This window comes from Dromiciops gliroides, chromosome 5 (assembly GCF_019393635.1).
Source record: "Dromiciops gliroides isolate mDroGli1 chromosome 5, mDroGli1.pri, whole genome shotgun sequence".
NCBI classification, from domain to species: domain Eukaryota; kingdom Metazoa; phylum Chordata; class Mammalia; order Microbiotheria; family Microbiotheriidae; genus Dromiciops; species Dromiciops gliroides.
In genome coordinates, this window is record NC_057865.1 from 299,370,745 (window position 1) to 299,390,892 (window position 20,148).

Here is a 20,148-nt window from a genome sequence, read left to right on the forward strand (position 1 = left end):
CAAAACCTGGAATCCAGAATACCTGAGTTCAAATCCCTCCCCAGACATTTACTAGATGGGTGGAAGAAGCAAGATGCTTAACCTTTACTTCCCAGGATTGTTGTGAGTATAAATATAATGTAAAATTGCAAAATCCTTTGTAAACCTTAAAGCACCATACAAATGCTTACTACATTGTTGTTATACAAATAGTTTCTGGAGCAGACTAGCCCGAAGCTCAGGCCCCTTCCCCCAAGCACAGATTTATTTGTGTTCCCACCTCGGTGAGCAATTATATTTTTCTATAACTACACCAGAAGGAAGGCCACCAAGCGAGTCCAGGAGGTGTCACTTGTCAACAGCTCCACGTAGTTAGAGATCAGAAGGTTTGGGATGAAAGGCATCTGGTGAATCAAAAACGGATTACAGTTATCTATTAATGGAGCGTGTTCATTTGACACATCTGGATTCAGCATTCTCAAAATGACAACTTGCCCCAGAATAAACATGACTTTTCAAACACCCAGCGCTGACACCACAGGTGAAGGCACCATGGAACCGGGGAGAAAGCCAGACAACGGTGTGAGGAGAGCTACATCTAGCAGCTTATCTGCTGTTCAGTCATGGGCAGGTCCCTTCACTGTTCCAAGCCTCTGTTTCTCCATTTGTAAAACAGATGTTGTAGTAAAATGCCAACTACTTCATGGGTTGATGGGTGGCAAGTGTTTTACAAGAAAATCGGTTTTGTTTTTTGTTTGTTTTAATTTAATGGCTGGTAAGATAAGGCCCCAGACAGAGGGCCAGAATGATATATAAACCGCCCACATATTCTGTTCTCCCCAGAGCCAGTCACCCAGTACGGACGTGGGTTAAAAGCTCATAGCATCATGGCACCTTTTCCTCATCAAGTGACTCACCCAGAGGGATGAGGATCGCCAGCCTTGGATGCTCTCTTTGCTAGCTCCAGCAGGCGAGCACACCTCATCTTTTCTCAGATGACCTTTCACCCGGCCCAGAAGCTGTCCACTCCCTAGCCTTCATGAGAACTGGTACCCAGGAGCTTTCTCCCTGTATGCCAACATCCGCCGCTGCTTATCCCAAATTAGCTTTTAGTCAGTCCAGGCTAGGTCTAGATTTCTTTGCATATCCCTCCCTTCTTCCATTTCTGGAAAAGCTCAGTGCCAGGAGCATGAGCTTCCAGAGCGAGCACAGCCCACATCCCAAGAAATCGGCCTTTAGGAACAGCAGAAGCGGGGCTGCCATCACGTGGGGCTGACCTCCCGCCAGTCCAAAGGGCCATTTCTCTTGCTTACATCACTCCGGCCATTTGTAGATTCCTTGCCAGCACTTAGCAGCTTAGTAACCACCTGAAGGATAGAGATTGGCTCACCCCATGCACTGCACAATGCCTAGTGATTCTTCCCCTTACGTTATCAGGGCCCCAGAAGTCAATGCTCTCTCATATTCCTAGATTCTGCTGTCTGACTAATCTGAGCAGATCTGCATGGCTGGAAAGTCTCCATGATTTTCCAGCATACACATTTAATTTAGAGTAAGAAGCTAAAAGCTGCAATCAGCACAGGGAGGGGAGGCAGAGAAGACTGGGGACAGGAGCAGGGGGAGGAGGGCCTTGGCTTTAGGTCACCCTGGAGCCTCGCACTCTCCACCAAGGGCAAGACAGAAAGGCCTTTAGAGAACGGGGTGCCTAAGAGCCCTGGGGGGTGTCTTGTGAATCCAGTGGGGTCCTGCTCGGGATATGCCTGATTTCATTCTGAAGTAAAGGAGATGCTAGAGTTTGGTTACAGTTTACAGTGGTCGCTTCCCCCATCCAAGTTCACAGACCCCACCCCTGAAACACATCCATAGACCCCTTTCTGGTCCCAGCTTGAGACCCCAGCTCTAGAACGATTCCATGTTACCCCCAGCCTCTATGCTCTGTTATAATAACAACAAAACCTCATTACTCCCATATCTCTCTGTCTCTGCATCTGTTATGCCCAACAAGCCCGTGAGGCAGGCCTGGTGATTGTCCCCACTTTATAGATGGAGAAAGGCCAACTGACTAGGCAGAGGTCACCAAATTAAGTGTCTCAGGCAGGATTCGAACTCAGGTTTTCCTTCCTTCACACCTCGCACTACATCTACTATGCCACCAGCCAATAAACTCAGGAGTTTTTCTTCTTCCAAAGACATTATCTACTTATAACGCCCTTCCGTAACACCCTCTGACAAGGCCTTCTCTTGCCCTACGAGTGACCCTGAGCACAGAGAGGCCCTGCCCATGAGAAAGAAGCCCTGGGATGGAGGTCCTACGCCCCCTGGGAATGACTGGAGCGCAGCTTGAGGGACGACTCACTGTTGTCGTTAAACCACCCGGCTCAGTGTGGAGTGGTGGCAAAGCTTCCCATCACCAGTGACGTGGACATTCTGCTGAGCTTTCTTTTCCTTTCTTTTCACCCTACGGCACCTCCCAAGGCCTGGTGACTCAGGCAAACAGCGAGGGGGTAGGGGCGCTGCTGGCAACATCGCCAACTCACCAAATAGGCAATGTTTCTCAAGCGGCTTGGGTACAAATTCAAGTTCATTTTCATGACAAATACCCTGCCCTCTCCTTCCTCAACACTCACAAATGGAAGACAATGAGTAAGATTTATGGGAAAGAGGGGAAAGTCTAGAACTCTTGTGCCAAGAAGAAAGAACCTGAACTCTCTATTCCAGCTCTTCTTCACCCTTTTTATGCCTTGACCTTTGGAAGTCTGGTGAATGAAGGCCAGGGATGCCTCAGGAACAGGATTATAAATGTTTAAAATGTATAGGATTATAATGGAAACAAGTATATTAAAATGCAGTCACCTATATTATATAGAGATATCTCTCTTCATATATATATGTAAAGTCTATGCATATATATACATATTATACACATATATACACACGCCCATACATACATACATATATACATATATTTCTATTTTAAGTTCATGGCCTAGGAACCTTAATGCCAACCCTACTCTAGTCAAACCCAAAGTCCCCTGACAAGCTCTGCTCTACACCAGCAGCCAGTGCCATCCAGCTCCACAGGCAGCCCAGGCCCCCCTCAGACAGCTCTCATCACTAGGAATCCTACCAGCTGTCCAGCCACCCTGCTCCCTCGGGGGAGCACTCTGGGGCCATGCTATCCTGCTTTTCCCTGAGACAGTCCCTAATCTCTCCCTTCTCCAGAGTCTGAGGTTTACCAACTGTGGGCAAGGACTAGGTCACCCCTTCCTCTAGGATCCACCATATTGTCTTTTGCTATTGAGTAGGTAAAGCCCTTAATTATATCTTTTGTTTAAATTAATTTTACGAACTAAAATGACTTATTTCACTTGCAACCTCCCTACTGAAAAAAGAAAAAGAGAGCTTTGTTCATCGCTATAAACAGTCTAGAAAACAAATGCCTGCATTGTCTGGGTCTGAATTAAGAACAACCATCACAACTATAATGGTAATAATAACTAGCTCTAAACTAGCTGATTAATTTTCAAAACAATTAAGTCTCCTCTTCTCAAGACTTGTAGAACAATGACCTTTTCAAGATCAAAGAAGATAAAATGGACAATTGTGATACATCAATTCTTTTAAAAATTCTGAAAAAACAAAACCAATGCAACTAAAATTAACAAGCAGGTAATGGGGGGGGCAACAAGTTTCTCTGATAAAGGTGCCCTTTCCAGAATATAAAACACATTCTGTAACTAATTGGTCAAAAGATATGAAAGGGCAGTATTTCTAAGGGAGATGTCCAATTTACTGAAAATCACAAGGAAAAATTCTCCAAGTGACGACTATTTAGAGAAGTGCAAATTAAGCAACTGTGAGGATCACCCTCACTGACCCCAGATTGGAAAAGTTGACAAAAAGGAAAATGACATACGTTGTAGGGGCTATGAGAAAGGAGACATACTAATGCACAATTGGATGAGATATTCAGGGAAGCATTTGGAAACTATGCATTCAGCAATTCCACTAATAGTTCTATAACCCAAAGAGAGCAAAGAAAGAAGATATGGTTCCATATGAAACAAAAAACAAAACAAAGCCAAACGAAAAAAAAATTACTGTAGTTACTTTTGTAGGGACAAAAATCTGGAACCTAACAGAGTGTTCATACTTTATGGGATGGCTGAGCAAATTAAGATGGATACATAATGAAATCTTGGGGCACCAAATGAAATTATGAAGGGGACAGTTTCAGAGGAAAGAGGGAAGACTTGCAGGAATTGATGCAGAATCGAGAGCAGAACTAGGAAAGCAATTTAAACAATAATGACAAGAGCCCAAACAACTTGGAAGGGTTTAAGAAGTCTCATGAGGGGCAGCTAGGTGGTGCAGTAGATAAAGCACCAGCCCTGGATTCAGGAGAACCTGAGTTCAAATCTGACCTCAGACATGTGGAAATTTATTTTGATTTGGGGACCCTACCTTTGGGCTAAGATTAGAAAGCCTTAGGCCCTCAGTGTCTCTTCTGTGTGGGAGGTGCTGGTGCCCCACCCCCTCCACTTCAGCTGAGCCAAAAAGCCCCATGGGCTGTACAAGACACCAGGTCAGACAGCTGGGGGTAAAAAGCCCCCAGCTCCCTCCAACCTGAGCGGACCTATCCGAAAGATCCCGGATAGCCTGTGCTGAGCCACGAGCTGCTCGAGCAACCCCCCCCACCCCAGGCCGCAACCCTGGCTGGAGGATTAGCTTGGTCTGTGGGGGTGCAGAAAGCCTGGAAATTTGAGTGGAGAGAAGAAAAGGTATATATAGACCTGGGGGTTAGACGCAGGGGGACTGGACAAGGACTGAAGAGAGAGGCGGAGAAGAGGTTCAGACAAGGAGACGGGGACGGGACGAACAGTAACACAGGACTAGGAGCAAGGAGGAAAGGCCTGCGGACAAGATTAAGGGAGGACAGACTAGATAGAGAGACTAGAGAGGGGCAGCAGACTAGAGACAGGGCCACAAGGACGCAGGAGAAGACGAGAAGGACTAGGAGCAGGGAAAAGAGAGGCTGAAGGGCAGACTGATGGAGCAGACAGACAGAAGGTCGCTGAGAGAGAAACACAGGGGGTCAGCAGTGGCAGTAAGGAGAGGAAAGTTAGAGGCAGGGGGATTTACAAAGTGAAAGGGTACAGGTGGAGTTAGTGAAAGTAGCTGAGCAAGGGAAAATACCCTGGGGTGAGAGGTGGCTAAGGCCCTTATTGTATTAAAAAAGTTCGAAGTGCAGCAGGTGGGAAAGAGATGCAGTAGAAAGAGACCACAGGAAAACAGTCAGGTTGTACATTTTATTTCCCTGTATTCTTAATTTTAAATAGTATCTCATAAATAAACTCTGCTTTGATTATTTAGTTAAGAGGCTTCTTAATCTTTAGTTTATCAATTTGGGAGCAGTGTGGTGGAACTTTATAAATGGCCCACATTAAATTAATAGCAGTCAGATAGCCAGTCAAAAGTCCCCAGATTAGTCATCCATAGATCAGATTAGCCCCCCAAATTAGGCAAATCATCAAAAATATTTCTACATTTGAATGGCGACCTCGGCAGGACTTACAGCCCAATTATAATTTTTCTAAACTTATTTTTCATATGCTTATAATTTTTCATAAGTACAGTTATTATAATTTTTCCAGGTTAGTTATATTTATTAATAATTAATTTTTTGTACAGACACTTGGCACTTACTAGCTGTGTGACCCTGAGGAAGTCACTTAACCCCAATTGCCTCACTAAAAAAAAAAAAATTCTTTTTTTTTTTTTTTTAGTGAGGCAATTGGGGTTAAGTGACTTGCCCAGGGTCATATAGCTGCTAAGTGTTTCCTGAGGCCAGATTTGAAACTCCTGAATCCAGGGCCAGTGTTCTATCTTCTGCGCCATCTAGCTGCCCCAGAAAGAAAGAAAATTAAACTCTATATAACAAAGATTCTAATTCTCAAATCCAACCTTCTATCCTACAACATTTTTGGAAATGGTCAGTGTTTGTTGGTAAGTTCAGGAAAAAGGGGGAGAAGAAGAAAGAAAATATATGACTGTATTTCAGAATGGACACAACATGGTAGTCACAATTTCCTAGAGCCCTTCCACTATCTCTAGAGAATCATATCACACAATATCAATGAAGAAAAGGACTTCAGAGAAGCCCAGCCAATTCATTTTACAAAGGAAGATTCTGAAGCAGAGAGAGTTGTGACTTGGCTAACATCATACAACTAAGAAGTGTCAAAACGACAAGAGTGGAATCCAGGGCTTCAGATGACAAGCTTGCTTTCTCCCACATCATGCTGACTCCAAGATGCATAGACCACAGGAAAGATGAGCCTAGGAGCATTACTTCCAACCCATCCCGAAAGGTCCCTGCCTGTGTCTTATATGTAATTACTGGAAACTGACCCTAGGATATGAGACGCACAGCATTCTTTCTCAAGCTATTAAGAACTGCAAAATGACAAAGACATAATTAAGCCCCAGTTGTTATTTCTGAACACACATACACACACACGCACACACGTGTGTGTGTGTCTATGTGTGCATGTGTATATATATATGTGTGTGTGTGTGTATATATATATATATATATATATATGAACCACATTGTATATAGTATATATTTTCAATATTAGAATGTAAACCTGGTACAAATAAAGATTTCTACATCAAATGTCACTGTATCCCTATCCCTATTTCTTCTGGTGCACATTTAAATTTTAATTTAACTATTTCTATAAGCATTTATTTTCTTTCCCTCTCACTTTTCCACTAAAAATTATTAAGGAAAAGAAATTTTTAAGGAAAAGAAAACCCTCCTAACAAATATGCATAGTCCAGCAAAACAAATCAGCATATTGGCCACACCCCAAAACTCTATGTCCCTAACACCTAATACAGGGCCTAACATAAAGCATGTTTTTAGTAAATGCTTGTTGTAACAAATGAAAGCAGAAATAGGGGGAGGGAAGATTTTCCACAAGGATGTCATACTAACTAGAAGAAATGAAGACATAAAATGATTAAAAATGAAATAAAATCTCTAAAGGAAAGTAGAAGGAGAATAAGCAACAAGTGACCAACTCCCTGAAAATTAGACTAGATCCCACAGAAATCAATGATTCCATGAGATAAGGAGAGATATTAAAACGATATCAAGCAATTGAAAAAAAGAACAAAATATAAAATACATAATACCAAAAGCAAGATATCTGGAAAAATAGGTCAAGGAAATCATTTTGAAAGGGGGAGTTCCTAAAAACCAAAAAAGGACCAAACACTGTATTTCTAAAAATCATGAATAAAAATTGCCCAAATCTATTACAACCAAAAAAGCAAATTGAATATAGAAAGACTACACCAGTCTTCTAAAAGTCAGTGTAAAAATAAAAAGTCCTAGGAGTGGCCAAAATCCAGAATTCTTACATCAAAGAAAAGATGTTGCCAAGCATCCAGAGAACTAAGCCACAGGCACAAAGGAAAACAAAGAAAAACAAAAATAGAGTTGAGTAGAACCTTTCAAATGGAATCATAAGAGTCAAGAAAAACTTAGGCAAGTAAATTTCTTTAAGCAATTGTAAAGCACTATATCAGGATATAGTGCTAACATTCTAATAAGGGAAGAAGTAATGGGTGTCCTTTCAGAATCTTAGTGTTTTCAAAGGGCATTAAGGAAATTAAATATCGAAAACAGAAGACCTGGGAATTAATTTGTTCTGTTCTGAGGGTTTTGAGAGCAAGAACAAGGAAGGGAAGAAGGATTATACTAGAGTAGAAAGGAGGAAGAAGGGGGTAGAACTTGCTCTCTTATGGATGGAGGGAATGAGACTGTACAAATATGGAGGAAGGAGTAGGGAGTGGGCATGAGAGAAACTGCACTTATCTGAAATGGACAGAGAAAAGTTGAGCACTCAGATGTGTATGCACACTCTTGCACATAGAGTCTGCTGTAGAAATATATCAATCTCAAAAAGCAAGCAATTAGGGTTAGGAAGCAGAACTAAACGAGGAGGTAATATTGAGGAGGCTGAACCAATTGTGCTATATATTACCATGTTATTATGCCATAATAATTGAAGAGATGACAGCAGAAAGTGAATCCTGGATGACATGACCCGAAATGAGAGGAATGAAGAGAACTAGAAGAACGTGCCATACCAAGACAACAGAATCATAAAGAAAAACAAGTGTGACAGTCTTGAGCTCTCTGGTGCAAGCAATGACCCATCAAGTCTCTAGAGGACAGATGATGAAATACATCTCCCACCTCCTGAAACAAAAATGATGGACTCAAGGTGTAAAAAGGGAGAGACATTTTTGGACATGGTTACTGTGTGGCTTCATTTTTCTCAACAATGTGTGTCTGTTATAAGAAGTTTTTATTTTGTTTTTCCTGTTTTGTTTTCCCTCTTTCTCTCAATTTTAAAGGGAGGAGAGGGTAGCAATTCCATTGTTGTTCAGTCATGTCTGACCCTTTACTATGTCATTTCGGATTTTCTTGGCAGAGATACTGGAGCGGTTTGTCATTTCCTTCTCCAGCTCATTTTACAGATGAGGAAACTGAGGCAAAGAGGGTGAAGCGACTTGCCCAAGTTTGCATAGCTAGAAAGTGTCTGAGGCTGGATTTGAACTCAGTTCTTCCTAACTCAGGGTCCAGTGTATTATGCATTGCACCACTTAACTGCTGGGGGGTAGGAGTAGCAATAGAATAGAAAGTCAAAAGAAAGTGCTATTTATTTACTTTTCTTTTAAATGCATAGAAGGGGAAAAAAAAAATTCAGAAGGAAACAAAAGCAGAAAAGTTTAAAAAAGAATGTATGGAATGTATAGCTTGTGTATATAATATGCACAATATTGTATGTGATCTAATGGGTACACATATGTGTGTATTAAAAATGGCTGGGAGACATGAGAGATTCCACTTCCTGTGCACTCATCTTTTAATATTGCCAGTGTTGGGGAGTCAGGTTCAGAATTTTAAAAATTACATATGACACCAACACTCCCTCCCCCCCCAATGGACTCTAGGGGCTCCTGACTACATTTAAGACAACATATAAATGTCCCTGCGCCACATCTCAAGCTCTCCCCAACCCCTCCCCACCATCTGCTCAAACATTACTTCCTTCATCAAACTCTACAGCATCCCACTCTACTGGACCACACCTATCTCACTCCTTATTCCATCTTAATGACTCTGTGTTGGTTATCCCCCAAGCCTGGAATGGTAGTCTCCCCACCTCCACCTCCCAAATTCCCTGGGCTTCTTTCAGGGTTGAGCTCAAACGCCCTCTTATGCAGGACATATTTCCTGCACCAGCCTCCTCCTCTCACCACTTCTGCTATATAGACATTGTATGTCCCTGATTATTCACCTGTGGTCTCCCTGATGGAGTGAATATGCCTTCCTTTATAACAAGGAATGTTTCTTTTCTGTCTTTGCTCAGTATTGAAGCCAGAACTTGACATAGAGAAAGCATGAACAAGTACTTGTGGATTTAACGATCTCAATTTCCTCACCTACAAAATTATATTTATGGGGGAAAAAACCCACAAACTTCCCACTGATGGAAACCAGGTGCCTTCCTCCATCAGATCTTCATACTGCCCTCTATATGCAGAGTGCCTCATTATGCATTCTTCAAAGCACAAGCGAGATAGCCTCTTCTCCAGCAAGACCCTAGCCCTTCCCCCACTCTCTCTACTGTACTCTCCCCTCCCCATCCTCCTCAGTAATGACCTTACCCATCATACTTCCCATGCTACTGGCTCTACTTCTCTTTCAGCTAACTGAGAAGGGGAAAAAAAGCCTGAAGTCAAAATGCATGTTTTGTTAATATGCAAGGAAACCATTAAGACACCCAGAAAACAAATGAAACAACACTCCTTCCCCTCAGCAGAGAGTTGGGGGGCTCTATAAGGGAACAAAAGTGTATATGTTGGCAGGTACAATTACAATATTTGTGTGTTATCTATGTATATAGAAATATATGCTTTTGCTTAACATTTTTGGGTGTTAAAAAGGAGTTAGTTGTTTGTTTTTTGAAGAGGGGGAGAGGGAGGTATTTCCAGAAATGACAGTGATATAAAAACAAAAATCATCAATAAAATATTTTAAATTTTGCAGAATTTATGCCATTTTCCTTTTTTTATAATTTGGGAAAACTACAACACTAAGGACAATATCAGGGAGGGGAGAGTAATCTTTGTCTCGGCTCAAAAAAAAGAAATATATATATACATATATATATATATATATATATATATATATATATATAAATTTTCCCAGAAAGTTATCCAGATAGGTTAGAAATTAGGCTTGTTTGGAAGCTCCTTTGTTTGTTTATTTGTTCATGTCATCTATTTGTTTTGTTGGTTTTGGTTTTTGTTGGAGGTGAGAGTGGGGAGAGAGGATCAACCCCAATCATCCCAACACTCCCCTGTCCCACCAAAAAAACAGAGAGATAAGATAGAAAGAAATACAAACACACGTATATATATGCATTTCGTGTATATAATTATATTGTATTATAATTAAAATACAAAATTTAAATATATATTGCCATATAAATCTATGCAAATAACATTTAGAAATATATACACATATGTGTCTCAAGTCTACATAGAAATGTCATGAGAAAGGGAGAGATGAATACTGGGTTCAGAAATAATGACTGTGGGGCTAAACAATGCCCTTGGCTCCCTCCAGGCCTAAGGGATGTGTCAGAGTACAGGGCATTCTTGGGCAGACCTCAGAAACCATCCCAGCATCTTTAACTGACCCTTTGCAGATCCTTTGCCATCTTTCCAAGATACCCCTCATTATTCCCGGATTCCTCGATGAAACTCCATCGACGAAAGTGCCAGGCGGCTCCCGGCACCACCATCTGCCCAGGGATTCAAAGACTCTGAGACCATATTGTGGCTCCTTTGTCAAAGAGGAGGTGGAAAATATCTGTAAGGATTCTGAGCTGAAATACAATCAGCAAAACACAGGACGGTTCTCTCCCGCTGGAGCCCATCACTCCCCAGGCCCACTTCCTGGCTAATTAGGCCCCAGGATCTTAGCTGCATCAGGCGCCCCACTGCCCAGATCACCACCACCAAAGGCCCACACTTGCACTATTTTCCGAGAATACATCAAGTCTGAATGGTGGATCTCTATTGAACAGTGAAAGGGACATTTCCTTCATCGAAAAGGTCAAGATATGCAGTAAGCAGCATCTCCAAACATCTAGAGCTGGGAGCCAAATGGGATCAGTTATCACAGAAGGTATCCCTCCTGCCTGCCTCTCCAAGGACCAGACCATCGCCTATTTTCAAATCCTCCGCTTACATCTGACAACGTCTTCAGCGTTTCTTAAACATTTCTATTTTCCACTGAGTCTTCGGAGGGCTCCGTTCAAAGCGTTTTGTACCGAGATCAGACAAGCATGGGACTGCAATTACAGATCACAATACTTGGTGCTGAATTCACATCTCTATTCATCTCTTAGAAACCCTGAAAGACAGATTGGCCACAGGGGGACAGATTAGCCACAGGATGACCTGTATTTCCCCACAAAAGGCTAAGTGTGGAGAAATAGCACCCTGTGTCACCCGTTCTTCACAGTCTGAAAAAAAATCCTCCATGAAAATAACCCTCCTAGAAGCCCTTTCCCACTCAGGGCTGAACAAGTCCCAATTGTTCTCTGCTCCCCCAGATCACACACCAATGTGTGGCCAACACAGTTGGCTTGATTTTATAAGCTGTCACCAAATAACTTTGTCCATGTCTGTCCAAACCGGAAAGTGGAATGAGAGGGGAGAGGAGGAGGAGGAGAAGGAGGAGGAGGAGGAGGAGGAACAAAAAAGATGCCAGGGAAGCCTGTGTCAAATTGCTTCAGCCCAGGAATCCCTAGCTAGCTCATGGAAGAACCATCTCCTTTCTCCTACACTAACTGGTCCCTTTCTCCTGACACTAAGGAGATTTCCTTTCACAGGGGAAGCACAGCCCTCTACCCAGGCTTAGCCTCCAGGCAGATGCCATGGAAGGGGGTGAAATGCTTGTGGCATCCCCATGCCATGCAGTGGTTTATCCCAAGTCGCTTGGAATTAAGTCCCCAACTCTCCCAGCAGGGCCACACACTGTATGCTCTGGCTTCCGCTAGTTGCTGCTTCAGGGGGAAAAACAAAACTCAAAACATGGTTGTGGAGCTCCGGAAGACTCCGGAAGCATGACTGCAACCAGAATAATCCCCTCACAGCCATTTCAAGGCAGGCATTCTGTTTCCTGACAAGGGCCGCTGAATATCTGCTCTGGTCCTAACCCTGCTAACTCCACTGGCGCTCAGAGGCTGAGCCTCCTGAGCCCTAAAGTCTGGTTTGAAAAAGTGGGGTCCTAGCATCTCCCGAAACCAAAGCACCGCCTGGCACTGGGATCGTCTGCATACTGACTGCTCGCAGAACAAACCAGGGTTGCCTCCGGTCCCCTTTTCCTGGGCCTCCCAGGGCTTCACTGTCTTAAGTAGGCAAAAGAAAAGCCTTCCTCAGTCAATAAAAGACAAAGACAACAGTCCTCCCTTGGGTGGCCTGGGATTCCCAAAGAAAAGAGGATAACTTTGGAGGCTGTGCCCTTTGCAGAGAGAAGTCCTGGGAAGAGAAGTTATAGCGCACTTGCGTGGGCAAAGGGCAAAGGGGACATCTCCACTACTCAGAAAGGGAGGACTTCATTTAGTGTCTCCCTTCATATAGAAAAAGCTTGGCCAGGACATCTCACTCTCATCTTGCTAAGTTTAAACAGCTGAGTTAACCAAGATGCTCAGACTAAAGGAAGGTGACCCTGGCCTGCCTTAACACCAGTAAAAGGTACTTCCTTCACACCATGCCAGGCCACAAGACACATATCCTCAGCAACAGCCAAAAAAGTGAAGCCAGGTGAAGATCGCCCAGCAGGATTGGTCTTTGGGGTGGGGTGCTAAGCGAAATCCCAAAGAGTCCAGCAGCCTTCCATCCCCTCCCAAGTAAACACATTTTCTCTCCCTCCTGCTGGTGGCTTCCTCGCCTCAGCTGGGCTCCCTCTCCACTTCGCCCTTCTTCCTAGCGACTAAACTGGAGTCATAAAAATGAAAGTGGCCAAAGCATGACTTCCGCCCGAGGGCACTCAGGCCAGCCCAGCCCTCAGAAGCCGGGAGCCCTTCCTAATGAGGGCCACACCTTTGCTGGTCTCCATGCCCGACTCCCCACATTCTGCCAAGTCATTAGGCAGAACAGCTAAATATTGCAGAAACACTTTTTTTTTTTTGAACCTGAAGTTAATGAGAATCTGGGAGGCAGTCTCCCTCAGTTACCAGTCTAGCTGCTGAATTCTTTAATGCAAACAAAGCACTTTCAATCCCCCTGAAACGAGGTCCAGGACTTTCACCCAAAACATTCCTTGGGTGTAAGGAAATTTGAGGGGTCGTGGATCCCTCAGGCAGGCTGCTCAAGTCCGCGGTCTCTGTCTCAGAATCATGTTTTAAATGCACAAAACGAAATCTAGAGGACTGCTCAAGGAATCCCATATACTGAAACGCAGATGTCAACATTCTTAAAAAAAAAAGTTCCGGGACCCCAGGTTAAGTACTCTGATCCATCGTGTGTGCAGGGAACTCGTGGGCTTCCAGACTTTGCTCCCCAAACCGGCTGGGTGACTACAGGCAAAAAGTCAAAAGTCTCTGGCTGTCCAATCAGATACACAAGTCCCTGTCCATGGCCAGTAAGCAGGCAAACTTTGATCTGCTTCCCAAGAAGTTTCTGGGTGTCTGTTTGTCCTAACCTAGTGGTCCCGTGGAGGCTGCTTTACTTACTGAAAGCCAGGCCAGCCTACCCTGGCCCTACACAAACGCGCCAAGAAATAGGCTTTAACACTCACTTCTATGAGAAATAGCCTTGGCCAGCAAAGGGGCCCGGCTTTCGCAGCAACTACTTAAGTCAATACTTCTTTTAAAACGAAGGGAGAATCGGCCAAGTTGGAGCCGAGCTGCCCTTGATGTTTTTAACTCCAGAACGAGTGAGTGCTTTGCAGGGTGGCCGGGAAGGAAGCAAAGGGGTTTGCCGAAAGTGAGCAGGGTATCCGGCGGCGCTGCTTGCTGCCTGAGAATACTGGAAGGCCAGCCTCTTTCCTAGCTTAGCCCGGGGACGTGGCCCCTCCACATGGACCTTCCGGCCACCAGCCCCGTCCCTCTGTCCCGCGAGGATTAGCATTGGGGGGTGGGTGCTCGGAAGAGCCCTGGATACAGCCTAAGCCAGCCGCGGTTTGGCGCAGGCTTGCTGGAGTAGTTAGAAGAGGGCGAGAGCGCTGGGTCCGGGGAACGGGGGCCCAGCGCGGGCCGGGCTGCCCTCCGCCGGCTCTGACAGAGGCCACCCTGCCCTTTGCATAGAACTGGAGTGCCATCTATTGAGAGCATGCTGAATAGAAGGGGAGGGGGGGAGAGGGCACCGGAGGATCCGCTGCTTCTTGGAGCCGAAAGAAAAAGGAAAGAAGGCAAGCGAGGGAGCCCCGGGAGCTGCGGGAGCCTGAGGCTTGGCGCCCGCTCCTGCTCCTCAGGGGCTGAAGGGGACAAGGCGCGGGGATGGCCCCGCTGGGCTAGCCTGAGTGGGACACACTCACATTCCATGACAAGCGGGGGTGGGGGGCACAAGGGGTTTTGCATGGGAGGCTGGAGGAAAGGATCCAGCCGAGCCCCCTCCCCAGGGGGACGCCCCCCAGCCCCAGCTCCCCGGGGTCCCGCGGGCTCACCTTCCCGGCGCAGGTGTGCGTGGAGCGCCGAGAGCAGCAAGCAGCAGAGCGCCGTCCCGGCCAGCGCCCAGAGCGCCCGGGGCAGCTGCATCGCGGGGGCCGCCCGGGCTCCGCATCCGCGCCTCCAGCCCGCCCGCCGGGGCTCCGACCGAACGACAGACCGTCCGTCCGCCCGCCCGTCCGGCCGTCAGTCAGTCTGCGGCTCCCACTCCCGCTCCGGCTCCGGCTCCGGCTCTGCCTCCAGCCCCGCCGCGCGCGCACACTCGCGAACACACACACACACACACACACACACACACACACACACACACTCACTCACTCACACACAAGCACACACACTCTCTCACACACACGCACACACACTCTCTCACACACACGCGCACACACACACACACACACACACACACACACACTCACACACACCCCACTGGAAGGAAGAGTCCGGGCTGGCTCCAGCGGCGGCGGCTGTTCCCGTGCCGCCTCCTCCTCCTCCTCCTCTTCCTCGTCTTCTTTTGGGAGGGGGGAGAGGGGAGCTGGGGGGGAGGGGCGGCTAGCGCCGACTCTGGGGCTGCGGCTGCGGCAGGGGCGGCGTGGGCAGCAGCTCAGGCAGCGGTATCGGCTGGGGCAGCCTGGGGCTAGCGGCCCCAGGAGAGGAGGAGGAGGAAGAAGAAAAGGAGGATGGGGGGGGCTGGGGCTCCATGAATCAGCCTTCCCCGCCCCCCGCCCCCGGAGCCGGGCCGCCCGGGGCGGGGGCGGGGGGCCGGATTGCGCAGGAGCTCTCTCCCCCGCCCCGGGCCTCCGCTCTGGCCCCCTCCTCCTCTTCCTCCTCCTAGTCCTCCTCCTCCTCTTCTTCCTCCTAGTCCTCCTCCTCCTCTTCCTCCTCCTCCTCCTCCTCCTCCTCCTCCTCCCGCCAATGCCGCTGCCAGGCCTGCCTGGCCGGGCCCCCGCCTCCCTGCCTCCTCCTCCTCCTCCTCCTCCTCCTCCTCCTCCTCCTCCTCCTCCTCCTCCTCCTCCTCCTCCTCCTCCTCCTCCTCTTCTTCCTCCGCCAGTCCGCGGGCTCTGCTGCTGCCGCCGATGATGCTGCCGCTGCTGATGCTGCCGGTCCGGGAACTCGGCCTCGGCTGGATCAAGAGTGGGAGCTGGGCTTGCACCCAGGCCCGCGCAGGAACCGGGGCGGGGGCTGCAAGCCCGGTGCTGGTCTAACTTCTCGCGGGGCCAAGAGGCGCCCCTCAAAAAAACACACACTACGTCCCCCACAGGCGCTTACTCCCCCCCCCCGTCCGACTAAGCGCTAGGCACAGGGAGGCGGGGGCGCCCCACAGGTGCAGGGGGCTGGGCTGCAGGAGTGGGGGCGGGGGACCAGGAGGTGGGGGACTCCCGGAGCAGCCCACCCTTTATATATATTTATTTATTTGTTTGTTTCAGCAGGAGGGGCAGAGAGGAGGAGGGAGAGAGGGAGGCGGATGGGAAGGAGGCGTAAAAGAGGAATGGGGACCAGGAGAGGGGGGATGGAAGGAGAAGCCCAAGGAAGAAGAAGGGGGAGACGGGGCGAGGGGCGAGGGGCGAGAAGGCGGAGGGAGGAAGGGGACGAGGAGGAGGAAAAGAGGGATGGGGAAGAGGAGGAGCAGGAGAGAGACCAGGGAGAGGGAGGGGGACTGGGAGAGGGAGAGGGAGGAGCTTTAGACGCAGGGGGAGGAAAGGGGTTGCAGGTTGCAGGGCGCTGGGAAGCCGGGGGGCGGCAGTGCAGGTGCTAGTTCCTGAGCCTCCCGGTCCCCTCCCTCCTTTCTCCTCCCCCCACCCCTTCTTCCTCCCGGGCCCTAGCCACCGCCGCTGGGAAGCCAGTCAGGCTTGGCCCAAGCATACCGCACCTTCCCCCTCACCAACCCGGTTCTGTCTGCCCCGCAGTCGGGCGGCAAAGAGTACCCAGAGGCTGCCTGAGGCAGCGAGGCCTCGCAGGCCACCCTCCAGGGCTGGGAATGGGGGGGGGGGCGGGGGTCGTTGCCTCGGGCACCCATTTCCTTGGCCAACTGTTGACCCCGAGACCAGGAGCTTTCAGCTTTTGCAGCAGCTCAAAAGCCGGGCACCGCGCCAAGCGTTGGGGCGAAGTTACTTGTTTGTCCCCCAAAGCAGGGGTAGGGGGCGGGAGAAAGCCCCCAATCCCAGAGGCCTGGGTCCTGAGCATGCCCAGATCCCTCGGAAGAGGCAGGGAAGAATTTCCCAGAGAGCTGGATCGGTCGGGTCAGGATCCCAAGGCTGGCCACAATCTCAAGGCAGGGAGTGTGTGCGTTGTGTGGAGGGGGGGGGGGGAGGGGAGAGACTCAGGCCGGAGCAACAAGTACAGCAACGCCTGGTCTGAAGATGAGAACCCAGACCCTCACCTCCGGGTCACCGGGTCCAGCTACCTCTGATCCAGCTTGGGGACCCAGGGCACAGGATGGGGGAGACACTACGAGCCAGTGGAAGAGCCCTGGCCTGCCGTGGGAAGGACGCCCGGCCCCTAAGAAGCTCGCGTTGACCTTGGCATGCGTCCGGGAGGGAGTCCACAGAGACGCTGGACACCAAGGTCAGCCAGGCAAATCGCCCTGTCCTTTATCATATGCAGGTATAAATAGTGAGAGAGAGGGGCTTGCACCTTTCCCAAGGTCATCCGGAAGGACCCCCGAGGACTTGCTGACTTCTGACCTGATTCCCGCCCCCCTCCCTTTATCTCAGGCTATTTGGTAAGCTGAGAGTGAAAGGAACTGTCATTTTCCAAGGACATGTTAAGACCCCACTGTGCTTCAGGCACCGTGCCCAGGGGTATACATCTCCTCTCCCCTCCTCCTCTAGGTATACATCTCCTGCCCCCCTCCCTCCCAGGAGTTTACAAGCTAGCCCACTGAAATCAGAATTCTAATACATTTCAGGGGCTCTCTCTCTCTCTTAGTCAGAGGATACCTCTGATGGCAGGCCCCTTCTCTGAGCAAGCATCCTTCTAAAATATCTCCAACTAGTGGTCATCCGTCCTATTTTTACCTGGTGAGAGCCAGGCATGAAGAAACCATGATTCACTTGGCTGGAATCTGGACTCAACTCCTCTTTTATGGGCGATGAAATGAGATGCAGAGAGGGGCAGGGCAAGGTCACCAGTAAGTGGCCCAGCCTTAGCAAGAGTAACCAAGGTCTCCTAATAGGTATTCTATTTGACTCCATACCATCACCTCCACTGGGACTCAACAGTTTGTAGTGAAAGCACCATCCAGGATTGCAGAGAACGCCTGGCAGCCCTAGCTGCCTAAGCATCTCTCCCTCCTGAAGAGACCCTAGAAAAATACAAGCAGAGCCAAAGGTCTGCCTTTGAAGGCTGACTGTCCCCTTGTCTAGGTGGGTGACCTTGGATGAGTTAGCCCCTCCCCACTTGTAAAGAAGAGAGAGTAAGACTTGACTGGGATGAGACAGGGAGGTGATTTAAAGTTCTACATGGTTTAAAATTCTATAAAAATGGAAATTCATATCCAATTGTTAATAATAGTTGAAACTCTGTTAAATGACTCTGCTCTTCCGTCCCTACTTCAGTGAAAGGATAACACGATGATCTCGCATGCTTGTGTGCTAATGCTAGGCACTATCACTGACTCACCAGTATTTTCCCAGAATGGGTCTCAGTTTCTTCATCTGTTCAAATTGGGGGGGGTGTTTCAGCTAGATAATGCATGGGGATATCATTGCAACAATGGGGGTGGCAGGTGTTGGGAACACCAATACAGTCAAGACTATGTGACTTGTCTACAGTCACACTTCTAGTGTCTGAGGCTGGTTTTGAACTCAGGGCTTCCTGACTCTAGGCTCAGCACTCTATCTAAATCACCACCTAGCTACCTAGTGTAGATGCTATTAATCTATGCCCAGTGATACATGGTATAAATTGGAAGATTGAGGGGATGATACAAGAAGTGTTGTCACCAACTTAGATGAACTGTTCCTTGGAGGAGGGATGACACTATGGCCCCAGGAGCAATAGGTAGAGAGGGGGGAAGAGACAAATTTCCTACAGGAAAATAAGGAAAGTTCTATCAATAAAGTTATGCTAAAGGGAAGTAGGTGGCTTCCTTGGGGAGAGGGGAGGGCTCTTCCAACAGAGGTCAGATGACTGTGGGGAATGCGGCAATGGAGTTGGAATTCCTTTAGGTATGAGTGGGATTGAATGTTGAGACTTGTCCCAACTCTGAATTCAGTAAGAATTCCCACCTCCACTGGAAGAATTCAAAAAGTCCCTTCAACTTTGCTCAAACAATTCAAAGAATACATTCCTTCTCCTTGTTCTCAGACAGGATAAGGATAAGAATGGGGTCTATGATTTCCTTGGGAAGGTTGAATAACCTCCTGTTGAGGTGGCTCAGCATCTTCTCTGCCACTACTGTTTTCTGGAGCTGTCTGGGTCACTGGGACATTAATCTACTTTCCTCAAGTTACAGCCAAGAGAAGATGATCCTGTCAAGATTTGAACCTGGGTCTTCCTCCCTGGGAGGCTAATTGTCCATCCATTGCCCTATTTCTCTTCTTATTCTAGGAGTTTTTAACCTGGTTTGGGGGACTTGTTTTCTTTATTTTTTTAAAGAAATGTTAAGAATAATTTGTTTCCTTAATATTCTTATGTCTCTTATTGTATATTCTTAAGTAAATGATTCTAAGGGGTACATGGGCTTTATCATACTGCCAGACTGCTCCAAGAAAGAAAAAGGCCAAGAAGCCTGGCCAGGGTCTTCCCTGATCTTCAGGCAGTGATCACCCTCTATCTGGGACTTCAGGACCCACTGGTGGTTCCATTACCCACCCCCCAGGCCTCTATCCCAGGAATTTGGGATATGGCAAATTGCCTGGTCCCTCAAACACCTCATCATGTGTGACCAAAGACAAATCATTGAACCACTCAGCCACAATTTCCTCATCTATAAAATCAGAATAAAAAGAATACCTACCTCTCCTCTCTGAAATTCCCCGTTCTAAGGCCCCTCCCAGCTCTGATATCCCCTATTCTAAGGTCCTGCCTAGCCCTGAAATTTTCTGTTCTAGTATCTTCTATTGTATACGATTTGTCAACAGAAGTGATCCCCAGGGATCATTTTTTCCAATTATTCCAAATTAGAAACTGGAAATTTCCAAAATTTCCAATTTTCACTGGACCACCCTGACAAAATGGACTTGTGACTGTCCTCCATCACACTGCACGTCCTGGTCTCTGCTCTATATACAGATGCACTGTCTGGTACCCATGACTGGAATGCCCCCTCTCCCTGACTTCTACTTTCAATTTTGTCTCCAACATCATCATCCGTGTGGAGCCTTTTTAAAAAAACATCAACCCCCTCAATCATCTGAATTACTTGATCTTATATATGTGTTTGTATGGATATATGTGTATGTAT

The 20,148-nt window shown here is 47.6% G+C and overlaps 1 protein-coding gene across 2 annotated transcripts in view; it reads right to left on the minus strand.

Moving 5' to 3' along the window:
• TAFA5 (TAFA chemokine like family member 5) overlaps positions 1 to 20,148 on the minus strand; it is a 546,604-nt gene that overhangs the window by 336,592 nt on the left and 189,864 nt on the right. Inside the window, exon 1 of one of the 2 annotated variants that reach the window (XM_043967433.1) lies at positions 14,744 to 15,534. The exons of the other annotated variant lie outside the window; for it this stretch is intronic. Within the exon in view, the coding sequence (XP_043823368.1) occupies positions 14,744 to 14,834 (91 nt within the window). The 5' untranslated portion in view covers positions 14,835 to 15,534. Of the gene's footprint in view, positions 1 to 14,743; positions 15,535 to 20,148 lie in introns of those variants that run through there. 2 annotated transcript variants of the gene reach the window in all.